Source organism: Microtus ochrogaster, linkage group LG2 (genome assembly GCF_000317375.1).
Source record: "Microtus ochrogaster isolate Prairie Vole_2 linkage group LG2, MicOch1.0, whole genome shotgun sequence".
Taxonomy (NCBI): Eukaryota; Metazoa; Chordata; class Mammalia; order Rodentia; family Cricetidae; genus Microtus; species Microtus ochrogaster.
The window spans coordinates 51688168-51700886 of NC_022028.1; the positions used below are offsets into that span (position 1 = coordinate 51688168).

A 12719-nucleotide genomic window follows, 5' to 3' on the forward strand; every position below is an offset into this window, starting at 1 on the left:
TCACAGAGATCCGCCTGCCTCTGCCTCCCGAGTGCTGGGATTAAAGGCGTGCGCCACCACCGCCCGGCTTATGCTGTTCGTTTAAAAAAAATAAAATAAAACAAACTCACACAGCACTTGTAGAGGCAAGGCTAGATTTTGTGTTTCCTTTGTGCAGACTTGGGAATGCCGTCCCTGAATGGAGAACAAGGCAGTTAGGGCGGTTCATCTTTCCCTCACAGGCTGTGCTGGCAGGGATCATCCTGAGCAATGTGATACCCTACCTCGAAACCATTTACTATTTACCCAGTCTGTGGAGGCAGGACCAGTACGACTGTGTGAGTACAGCTGCCAGGGGGTGGAGAGGTTGGGGGGAAGACGGATGGAGCTGGAACCTGCAGGGGGAACAGAACCAGCCAGAGCCGAGCTGCAGGCAGCATCGCTAAACATGTTAGAAGGGGCCGTCAAAGGCTTCGTCTTTCAGTACTCAAGAGCCTAGAACCTACGTAAGGAAGCTGGGCATTGTGACACACGCTCAGACTGCCAGGATTGGAAAGGCAGAGGCAGGGGGATCCCTGGGGCTCGCTGGCCATCAGCCTAGCCTATGAGGAGCTCTAGGCCAATGAGACCCAGTCTGAAAAACAAAAAGTATATATAGTTCCTCTGGTCTCCTCATGCAAACACACACGTGTATACTCACCTCTGCACACACATATGACTCCCACACCAACATGAGCACTCACATACATACACAAAAGAAAAATTTTAAGCCAGGCGGTGGTGGCAAACACCTTTAATCCCAGCACTCGAGGCAGAAGCAGGCAGATCTCTGTGAGTTCAAGGCCAGCCTGGTCTACAAGAGCTAGTTCCAGGACAGGCCCCAATGCTACAGAGAAACCCTGTCTCAAAAAACTAAACAAAACAAAACAAAATAGACTAAATATGCATAATAACTATTACAGACATTTAACTATCATCCAGGAAAGAAATAAAGGGAGAGATGTCAGGAATGTATCAGAGAACATCCAGACAGCCTCGAGGGCCAAGTCTTCTGCGACAGGCTGGCACCTCTCCGTCTGCTCATTTTCACGGTCTCCCTCCCCTCCACCCTTTCCCACAAGGTTGTTTGGATGGTGACGTTCTCCTCCGCGATCTTCCTGGGACTGGACGTCGGACTGCTGATTTCCTTGGTCTTTGCCTTCTTCATCATCACTGTTCGTTCGCACAGGTACTCAGCCTCTGGGGGGTGGAGGACAGCCACGGCCGGGCAGGGCGCTGGGACCTAAGACAAGCCCATTTCCTTCCAGAACCAAGATCCTCGTCTTGGGTCAGATCCCCAACACCAACATTTACAGAAACATCAATGACTATCGGGAGGTAAGGAGCCAGCCCAGGTATGGGGGAGATGGCTCAGTGGATAAAGCCGGTGCCATGCATGTGTGAGGAGTTCACTTCCTACGAGCTCACTGGGATCTCAGGCTTAGGAGGCAGGAGAGGACATCCCTGGGACAAACTGGGTATCTAGGCTCATTGAATCCTAGAGCTCTGGATTTCTGGGAGAGACTCTGCCTCAGTCAACAGTGGAGTGCAATGGAGGATGACTCTTGACCTTAACCTCTGACCTCCACACATGCACCCCCTACACATCAGTGTACACGCACACACACATGGAAGGGGGTGTGGAGAATGGTCAGCTCAACCCCAAACCCTTCACCAAGGCACTGCAGCCCACTCACTGGCAATGGGCTCCAGGGGACAGTTAGTGTCCACACCCCCTCCAGCCAGCAGGGGGCCCTCTCACCGTGGACTCCAGGGAGAAGAAGGCTAGATAGCAGTAAGACTTGGAAGAGTACACCAAAGCAGGGGGTGGCAGCTATGGAGGTGTTTGCTTGCCTTGGACCTCAGCGCTCTGGGGCAGAGGCAAGCACAGCTCCAACTCTAGTTCCGAGCTAGCAAGAGGTACGTAGTGAGAAGAGACAGAGAAAGAGAGAGAGACAGACAGAGAGAGAGAGAGAGAGAGAGAGAGAGAGAGAGAGCGAGCGCTAGGAGCTGAGGTGGTGATTTTCTAGCCCTCAACTCACTGAGGCCAGAAGTTCTCTTCCTCCCCCTCCCAGCCCTGCCCCCCTAGACAGAGTTTCTTTGGAGCCTGTTCTGGCTAGCCAGAACTCGCACTGTAGACCAGGCTGACCTCGAACTCACAGAGATCTGCCTGCCTCTGCTTCCCCAGTGCCAGGATTAAAGGTGTGCACCACCACTGCCTGGCTAGGCCAGAAGCTCTTGAGGAGCCATTAAACCTGTTTGGTTCTTACTCCCTGAAAGAGCAGAGGCCTGTGCCCCACCTCAGCGTGTCTTGCAGGCAATGCTCATCCCTGGGGTGAAAATCCTGCAGTGTTGCTGCTCCATCACGTTTGTCAATGTGTACAAACTGAAGCACAAGTTGCTAAAGGAGGTGAGAACCACCCGCCAGACACCCCTCACGCCCTGGGCCTCTGTCTCCACTGCCTGTTTCCTGTGTGACCCCTCTTCTGTCTCCCAGGTCAACATGGTGAAGATACCTCTTAAAGAAGAAGAAATATTCACCCTCTTTAACGAAAGTTACACCAATTTATCGGAGAACAAGATCTGTAGGTGTTTCTGCGACTGTGAAGAGCTGGAGCCGGAGACCAGGGTGAGCCACGCCTGTCCTTCCTACTTCTCCACCCGTTTCCTGTAAAAAGGAAACAGCCATCCCCTTTAAGGAAAAAACAGTCCACTGCACACACACGAATGCACTAAATAGACTCTGGCTATGGAGAGAGAGCCATGCGAGGTTGGGAGTGATGGTGGGGGTAGAAGAGGAACTGGAGTGGAAGAACGTGGGGTGGGGGTGGGTCTGATCCCAACGACGTAGTGTGTGTGTGTGTGTGTGTCTTGTCTGTCTGTCTGTCTTCCTTTCTTTTGTTCTTGTTTTTCAAGACAGGGTTTTTCTGTGTGGCCCTGACTGTCCTAGAACTCACTCTGTAGACCAGGTTGAACCCAGAGATCGCCCTGCCTCTGCCTCCCAAATACTGGGAGGCAGGTAGTGAATCTTTTCACCAACTGGCTATCTTTTAATATTTTCATATTAATATTTAATAGTACATATATACACACATATATCACACACATGCACTCAAGCACATATGTCAATGCACATATTTCTTTTTATTAATTTTTTTTGGCAGGACTCACTATGTATCCCTGGCTGGCCTTGAACTCACAGAGATCCACCTGCTTTCTCCTCCCAAGTGCCAGCACCCCATTCCTTCCTACTGCCTCTGCCTCCCGAACGCTGGGATACCACCACACCCACCTTGTTGTTGAGGTAGGATGTCACCGTGTAGTCCAGGCTGGTCTCAAGCTCACAGTGATCATCCTGTGATATCACAAATCCTGGAATTACAGATGTGTGCACCGCACCACACCGAATGGCTTTAACGTTTAGCAGTCCATAGCTAAGCTTGTTTTGCTTACCTATTCAACCCCCAAAATGTGTAAGATTGGTTTAAAGCACTTCATGGGGTTTAAAATTAAATTAGGGAGTCAACTCTCCAGCAACTGTCGTAAAGTCAGCATCTTCCACATTTCTGGTTTGTATAATCCAGCATAAAATTTTAATATTTTCTCCTTTCTAGATGGTAAATAGTGGTACAATTTGAAATTTTTATTTTTCAATTTATGTATATGTCTATGTGTATGCATATGTATGTGTATCATATGTATGTTTGTGTGTCTATGATGTATGTATATATGTATATGTATGCATGTGTGTATACAGCATGTATGTATATGTATGTGTATATGTATGTATCTGTATGGGTTGTGTGTATGATGCATATATATGTGTGTGTGTATATGGTATATGTGTGTATGGTGTATGTGTCTGTGTATGGTGTGTGTGTGTGTATGCATGTGTGTATATATGGTGTGTGCATATGTAGGCACTTACACAGGTCAGAAAAGCATCAAATCCCCTGGAATTGGAGTCACAGATGATTGTGAGCCACCTGAACTGGATGCACGGAATTGAACTCTGATCCTCTTCGGGAGCAGCAGGTGCTTTTAACCACTGAGCCATGTCTCCAGTTGGACTAGGAAAGTAACTAGGAGCAGTGCAGTACAGCAGCAGATGAGTTTGAGCCCCTCAACAGTGTTTAGCTCCTCATAACACAGGCGGCTCTGGTGTACAGAGAGTGGCACGGGCTGCTGAGAGACTCTGACGCTAGTGCTGGCTCAGAAGACAGAGTTCTCTGTACCAGAGACTTGGCCAGGACCCCGAGGCTCTCAGTCAGGCACCACGCGGTGGAGGGTGAGGAAGAGGGGGCAGGGGAGTGATCGCGAGTGCAGTGACACTCCATTTGCAGAGGCCACGCTAGGACCGGACCGCACACGGTGCGGCACCTCCTGCTCTCTGTGTCAGCTGCCCAGGTCTCTTGGGAGACCAGAGATAAAGACAGGCTTCCCAGAAATGACCGGCTGTAGTCCTAAGAAGGCCGAGGAAAGACTGTTGCACACATGCAAGAAGGTGCTGAGGAAAGCCTGACAGAGCGTGTTACAGGTCTGAAGAAATGGCTCAGTCTCTGATTGACAGCACACACTGCTCTTCCTGAGGATCTGGGCTTGGTTTCCAGCACCCACAGAAGGTGGCTCATGACAGCCTGTAACTGAGTTCTAGGGGAGCTGTCACGTGATGTATTCAGCCTCATGTATACGCTGTATAATACATACACATGCATGTAAAAAGAAAGAAAGAAAGCACCTTACAGGAAGTCAATGAGGTAAAGCTTCAAAGGGGAGATGGGGGAGCTAGGGGACACACTGCCTTTGCCTTTGCCTTTGCCCCGCTTGAGCCTCACCAGGGTCCCACCTTCCCCCGTCATCCCAGGTCGTCTACACAGAGCGATATGAAAGCAAGGAGGAGCATGACCACTCGTCCATCAACCTGATCCGCTGCTTCTACCTGGGCAACATAGACACGAGCGAAACCACTTCCGAGGAGCAGATCCCCTACACCGTGTCTTCCACGTCGCAGAAAAACCTAGGGCAGAGCTATGAGGACGCGGAGAAGGCCTGGCTGCCCAGCAACGTCTCAAGGACCAGTTCACTGCCTCCGCCTGAGCCCTCAGAAAGCTTAGCGCAGAGTCGGTCCAGATCCGTCATCGTCCCTTACTCAGACTCGGATGTGCAGTTCAGCACCCACACCATCATCCTGGACTTCTCCATGGTGCACTATGTGGACAATCAGGCTTCGGTTGTGTTAAGGCAGGTAAGTACCACAGAGACCTGGCCCTAGGCTCTGAACCCCTCCCGCACACAGCCCCATCCCAGTGGAATTCTGTGAGTCATGGTGTTGCTCAGATCCTAGAGTGGGGACACCAAAGGTGGCGTAAAGTCAATCAGAATAAGAAGGAAATGAACCAGCCCTGGTCTGTGGAACTAGAGCAGTTAGTTCCCTAGACGTGGCTCATTCATTTCTCAAGGTTGGGGGCGGTGCTTCTTAATATCGCTGAGGCAGTATCTGTCCCACCCACTGTGGAACTCCAGGACAGCTATGGAGGACCAGACACCCCCTGCCCTCCCACCCTCCCCTCCCCTCCACCTTTCAGCTGCTCCTGGCCCTGCCTATGGGGTGTCAAGAGGGTCCCCCTCCTCTACTCTCTGCAGAGCCTCTGCTTCTGCCACAGAGCAGGCAGCAAGGCTGCCTGGTTACCACGCTGGCTTTGTTGTTTTTCCTTTTCCTTTCAGACATTTCTCTCCGTGTCCCCCTTGCTCAAATAGCTCCCTCCCAGCCCCCATGGATCTGCCCTCTGTGAGCTGCGCTCCTTTGATGGGCATGCCCTCTTCTGACTTGGATCCAGGTTTATGAAACCTTCACACTCCTGAAGAAGTAAGCTTCTCTCTTAAGGGACTCTGGCTCCTCTTTGAGCTGAGGCGTGAGAAGCTTTTCAAAGCCGGAAAACCTGTGACTGGCTGTGCAAGGCGGGCTCCCTAGGGTTCCTGAGCAAGCGCTGCCCCTCTGCACCTCATTCCTGAGATGCCCAGTGTCTGCTTCCTCAGCAGCAGCCTCTAAGAGTTAACATTGTGAGCGTCCCTAAGACTGGAGATGTGGCTCAGCTGGCAGAGCACTTGCCCAGCACGCTTGAAGCTCTGGGTTCCTTCCCCAGCACCAAAGAAACTGGTTGTGGTGGCACACACTTATAATCTCAGTGCCTGGGGATGGAGGCAAGACATTTGGTGGCTCAAGGTCATTGCCAGTCACTTAGTGAGTTTAGGCCTGAGATCCTCTTTTACTTTTATTTATTTTGTTTGTTTTTCAAGACAGGGTTTCTCTGGGTAGTCCTGGCTGTCCTAGATCTAGCTCTGTAGACCAGCCTGGCCTTGAACTCAGAGATCTGCCTGCCACTTCCTCCTGAGAGCTGGGAATAAAGGTGTGTGCCACCACTGCCCAGAAAGATCCCTTTTAAATATCCCTTTCACCACTTTTTTTAGCCCTGGCTGTTCTGGAACTTGCTTTGTAGACCAGGCTGACTTTGAATTCTCAGAAATCTGCCTCTCTCTCTCTCTCTCTCTCTCTCTCTCTCTCTCTCTCTCTCTCTCTCTCTTATTTAGACAGGGTCTCACACTGTGTAGCACTGACTGGTCTGGAACTCTGGAACTCACTATGTAGGCCTACCAGACTGGCCTGGGACAAACAGAGATTTGCCTGCTTCTGTTTTCCAAGTACTGGTATTAAGTGTGTGCTCCACCACGCCCAGCCCTCACCACCCGTTTAGATCCAAATGTATTTTTTTTTGTTTTTTTTTTGTTTTTTTTTTGTTTTTCGAGACAGGGTTTCTCTGTGGTTTTGGAGCCTGTCCTGGAACTAGCTCTTGTAGACCAGGCTGGTCTCGAACTCACAGAGATCCGCCTGCCTCTGCCTCCCGAGTGCTGGGATTAAAGGCGTGTGCCACCACCGCCCGGCCCAAATGTATTTGATGTGGTCTCTTTTCCAAACTTTCCATCGTAAGCCTTTGCGCGGGGCCACGCTGCCTTCCTCTCGTCTGGTGCTATACTGATTCCTTTAGAGTGACTGAGGTCACATGATCAGATGCAGCCTGCAGGATGGCTGCTTCACATACGCACACCTTTGCCTTCCATCCTCCCAGCAGCCCCCATAACAGCCCTGTTTGGAAAAGTCCACGGCTTGGTGCTTCGGAACTTCAAGCATCTGGCTTTTCCTGGCTCTTCTCACCTCCCCTCTCTCACACCCACACCTGACCCACACAGGAGGCCTTCTGGTCTAGGCAAGCCAGGACCCTCTGCCTTACTGCTGTGAGACGCATGGTCCACAGCTCTGTCCTGCAGTCTAGACTTCCTCGTGCTTCTGCAATGGTCCTGTGCATTTCTCTGTAGGAATTTTTTATGGTCCACTTGCCCTAAATAAAGAACATGGGGTGGAGAGATGGCTCAGTGGTTAAGAGCACTGGCAGCTCTTCCAAAGGTTGCAGGTTCAGTTCCCAGCACCTACATGGCAGCTTACAACTGTCTGTAACTCCAGTTCCAAAGGGCTGAATGTCCCCTCTGCCTTTTTGAGCACCAGGCACATCCTGCAGACATACAGACTCACACACATGACTGAAAATACATCTTGTTTTGCAAGGAGGGTAACTCTTTGCAACCACTCTCTAGGATGTTCCCAAGAGCATCCTCGCCCCATCTATCCTGAGCTGCCTTATGTAAACATCATCATGGGGACCGTCTTCCTGCTTAGGTTTTAAGCACCCCTCCCCATCACTCCCCACCCACATGAGATGCACTGATGGGTATTTGTGTTCCCAGCCATGGTACTTAAAGGCCCACTCACCCAATGCTCCTAGGCTTGGAAGGAAGAAGTAGTGAGCGGCTGATGAGGCGTTAGACCCAGTCAGTGGGTCATTTCTGGGGTGCATGCAGTGCTCTCACTCGGGGTATCTCTCTCCCTGCAGATATGCAACGCCTTCCACAATGCCAACATTTTGGTGCTCATTTCGGGGTGTCACAGTGAGTACCCTTCCCCCATGAGAGATTGTATGTCTCATCCCCCAGTGCTCTTCTCCAAGGCGCTGACACCTGTGTGTCTGGCTTTGGTTTGTAGCCTCTGTGGTCAAGTCATTGGAGAAGAATGACTTCTTTGACCAAGGCATCACGAAGGCCCAGCTCTTCCTCAGCCTCCACGACGCAGTGCTGTTTGCCTTATCAAGGAAGATGCCCGAGCCCTCGGAGTTAAGCATGGATGCAACTGAGACAGTGATACATGAAACCTACTCGGAGTCAGACAAGGTAGGATGCTGTGGAGCCTCAGGGCTGGGGGAGAAGTGGGGAGAGGGGGGTGTCTGATGAGAGGTAAGGGTGTTCATGGAAGGCTGTTCACCTGTGCCAGAAGCTGACGCTGAGCAAGCTCTGGGACCAGTCATGAATGGCAGAGACTGCCACAGCCCCTGGTGTCCCATGCAGGACCCCCACCCCAGCCGGCCCAGTAGAGGCCTCAGGAATCCTCATCCATCGCTATGGCTAGTGTCACACCAATTGCTAGAGATCTGAGATCCTCTCCTGGCCATGCAGACTCTAGAGCCTCCCTTACCACCACCTCCAGAGGAGTCTTAAGTCTGATGAGTAGAAGCCATGTCTGCCCTCCCAGGACTTGGGTGATTATTTACATTGTGGGTAATGAGGATTCATGACCAGATACGAGAGAGGAGGACACATACATCCACAGTCTGAACCATTTTTTTTTTTTTTTGTTTTTTCGAGACAGGGTTTCTCTGTGGTTTTGGAGCCTGTCCTGGAACTAGCTCTTGTAGACCAGGTTGGTCTCGAACTCACAGAGATCCGCCTGCCTCTGCCTCCCGAGTGCTGGGATTAAAGGCGTGCGCCACCACCGCCCAGCTCTGAACCATTTCTTAACCCTAAATAGAGACCTGAGTGGGTTTTGGGCTTCCCAGATCAGAGTCCGCAGGGAAATTAAAACATGGATAGGCGCACAGTGTTATCTAATGGTCGGGTTTTTTTTTTTTTTTTTTTTTTTTTTTTTTTTTTGTTTTTTCGAGACAGGGTTTCTCTGTGGTTTTGGAGCCTGTCCTGGAACTAGCTCTGTAGACCAGGCTGGTCTCGAACTCACAGAGATCCGCCTGCCTCTGCCTCCCGAGTGCTGGGATTAAAGGCGTGCGCCACCATCGCCCGGCCGGGAATTATTTTTCAGTCAACACTTTTGTTTCTGACCTGCTGGGCTTTAATAGTTTGGGTTTTTATGACAAGAAAAATGTACTGCGATAAGGTTTTTAAAATAATTGGAGAAGTGAAAAATACACAGACTGATAGAACCCAGCTCTTCTTCATCCCCCCCTCCCCCGGGCTTTGCTGAGGTGTCTCACAGGTCATGTGCCTCATTTTTCCAGAACAGTTTTCCTCCCTGTCACCGAGATCAGAACGTAGGGCTTCTGGTTTGCTCTGCCACCCACTCCTGTTTATAAACCTCAGAGCTCTTCAGGTTCGCCCCTGCCCGGAGGACTGGCAAGATGACTCAGTGGGTAAAGGCACTGTCGTGGCATTGGGATCCACTGGGAAAGACTGCAGCTTAGACTGGTGAATTCATTCTTAATGCTAGCAGAGGGACAGCAACCTGAGAGCCAAACAGCACTGTGTGCGGAAGGGAGCTAAAGGCAAGGTTTGTAAAGGTGGTCATCAAAGGTGCCCGTCACACCATCTGCGGTGTCCACGGCTGGACAAGAGGACTGGTTTCTCCTTCCCACTGCAGGGTCATTAAAAAGACCTCTGCCCTTCATTCCCACCCCACAGGATTGGGCGAATTCACAAAAGCAGGAAGCAATGGTTAAATGCCTCTCAGTGGGGATGCCATTGTCCCTTTTTTCTTGGTTATTTGTTGTTTGTTTTGAGACAGTGTTTCTCTGTGTAGCCCTGGCTATCCTGGAAGTTGCTCTGTAGATCAGGCTGACTCTGGTTCTGGGGCCAACACTGCCTGACTTCATTATTCTATTCGAATCTCACAGGCATTCAAGGGCAAAGGTCAACAGCCCTTAAGGGCTGCCTGGTACCACGGGAAGTTTCTTTAGCATCACAGGGGCATTATGTGTAAAGTATTACACAGGACTGTGCACTCTGGGGGAAGTGTCTCTAGTGGCTGGGGGAGAGCAGGCGGTGAGAGAGTGCCATCAGGCTCAGGCCACAGCACTCACTGCCAAGCCTGGCGACCTGAGTTCTATCGCTGACCCACATGGTGGGGAGGAGAGAACCAACCAATATACTCCCACAAGTGGCCCTCTGACCTCCACACGGGCACCATAGCACACGGTGTTCACACACACAAATAAACAAACAAATAAATGTTTTAAAAAAACTTTTTAAAAATTCTTTTAGCCAGGTGGTAGTGGCACACACCTTTAATGCCAGCACTCAGGAGGCAGAGGCAGGTTGATCTCAGAGTTCAAGGCCAGCGTGGTCTACAGAGCGAGTTCTAGGATGGGCTCTAAAGCTACACAGAGAAACCCAGTCTCAAAGAAACAAAAAGAAAAGAATTCTCTTGACAGTCTTTCCGACCAAAGGTGCCTTCTCACTCCCGGAGCTTCCACTGACTCTCAAGTGTTTGTTCCTTGGGAAACACCTGCATTTGTCACTCAGAGAAGGACAACAGGGCCCTCTGGGTCCCAGCCCCCTGCATTTTTGACTCAGTGGATCTTGGGTGGGTATCTCTACTAAATTACCAGGTGATGTTTGGATCTAGAAATCACTGGTAACTGAACTATTTCTCTTGTTGGAACTAGAGGTGCTACCCTGGAGGTGAAAGACCCTACAGACCCCCTCCTTAAAACCCGCAGCTAGCATGCTCCCGGGGGAATGTCCTGTTTGCTTTAAAATAAAAAAATTCTCCGGATCAGCAGCCAGCCTGCTCTCGTAAGAACATCCCATGTGCTTGAGAGAACAGGATGTCTATGAGATAGGAAGACTGCAAGGCAGGCTGTCAATAAGATAGTGCGTCAACAAAGTTGGTTGATTGCAAAACAGGATATCTATAAAGATAGGAACAGGATGACTATTGCCAAACATCCATGCTGAGAGAGGAAACCATTCATGCCCCCAGCCTCATTCCGATAACCACGCTTTTGCTTCTGTAAACTTGCTTTTTGCTCTTCCCTATAAAAAGCCCGCCCTCCAGTTGGCAAGCACGCAAGTCCTCCGAAAGACTTTGCCGCCCGCAGGTACCTGTGTTTACTCAATAAACCTCTTGCTAATTGCATCCTGTGACCTGGTCTCGGAGTGTCCTGGTTCTGGGGTCTTCATCGGAGAAAAAGGTCCTCTCTGAGGGTCTTTCAGAGGTGGTACAGTCCAGGGTGACTCTGACCTCAATTCAAGACTTGAGATTTTTCTGGCTCATCCAATGGCAGAGTGTAGGTAGTTTCCCTATAGCTCTGTCCTGAAAGCCATCAAAAGCAAGGAGCAGCTGGGTGGCTCTGTCAAACAGCCACAGAACAAAAGTGGCCCCAACTCCCAAGCTCACTCCTTGATCTTTAACCATCTCCCTAGTTGTGGCAATTTTCAGGGTGACTTTGATTGGTATTATGGTATCTTCAGTCAGAGGTTGTTGTTTTGGTTTGGTTTGGTTTTTGGAGACAGGGTTTTTCTGTGTAACAAACAGCCCTGGCTGTCCTGGAACTCACTCTGTAGACCAGGGTGACTTTGAACTCAAGAGATCTACCTGCTCTGCCTTCTGAGTGCTGGGATTAAAGGTGTGAGCCACTGCCTACCCAGCTTTGTTTCTTTTTCTTTTTTCTTTTCTTTTTTTTTTTTTTGAGAGTCAAGCAATCCTGATGATTTAATTGCTAATCTAAGATTACTCCTCTCTTTCCCACCACAGTGGGTATTAAGTTCCAACATCAGTCTTGAAGGCCAGACGAATGTTAGCACCTGCTGACCTCTATTGAGTAAGCTTTCCCCATTCTCCGGCTTGAGAAACTATTTTCACATAAACATTTTGTGAAAACGTTTATAGCTTAGGGTTTGTTGTTGCTTCGTTGTTGTGCTGGCACCATGCTGTTTTGATCGGCGTCACTTTAGAAACATTCGAACACTGGTTCAGAAGTCTCAGGTTACCAGCATTCTAGTTCCCAATTTCCTAACTCATTATTACCATTATCCTTCAGGCTCCGTCCTGTCCTCAGAGAGGCAAACAAAATCCCTGTCAAGGTTTCCCTGAGAATCACCCCAAAATACACAGGAGGTTGAGATGTGTATTGTTCCCCTTCCTTTCTTTCTGGGCGCGGGTTCTCTGCATTCGTTCAGTCTCTTACCATGGCAGTGACAGGAAGGTGGCTGGCTCCAGAGACAAATCCCCTGGAGCAGGAGTTCTAAGGACTGTGTGCTACCTGATGTGTGTGCCAGGAGCAGACTCAGGTCCCTCAGGAAGAGACCAGTGTTCTCACTGCTGAGCTGCCATGCCCCGTTTTACTTTTTTTTGTTGTTAATTGCCTTTCAGAACAAGTCTTCGCCGCCTGGGTGTGCTGGTTCACTTATAACCCGCCTGCTCAGGAAGCTGAGGCAGGAGGATCACCTAAGCTCACAAGTTTGTCAGCAGCCTAGACAGTATAGCAAGACTGTCCTTCCCAATCCCAAACTAAAACCACAGTAAAAGTAACTTTATTCTGCACCAAATGCTCCAATAGACAGCTGTGCAAAGTAACTTTATTCTGCAC

The 12719-nt window shown here is 50.0% G+C and overlaps 1 protein-coding gene across 1 annotated transcript in view; it reads left to right on the forward strand.

Annotated features, from left to right (window-relative positions):
• Slc26a8 (solute carrier family 26 member 8) overlaps positions 1–12719 on the forward strand; it is a 56112-nt gene that overhangs the window by 40814 nt on the left and 2579 nt on the right. Inside the window, exons 12-19 of the mRNA XM_005360346.3 lie at positions 222–317; positions 1101–1207; positions 1287–1356; positions 2336–2428; positions 2516–2647; positions 4883–5263; positions 7962–8016; positions 8111–8295. Of these exons, the coding sequence (XP_005360403.1) occupies positions 222–317; positions 1101–1207; positions 1287–1356; positions 2336–2428; positions 2516–2647; positions 4883–5263; positions 7962–8016; positions 8111–8295 (1119 nt within the window). The remainder of the gene's footprint in view (positions 1–221; positions 318–1100; positions 1208–1286; positions 1357–2335; positions 2429–2515; positions 2648–4882; positions 5264–7961; positions 8017–8110; positions 8296–12719) is intronic.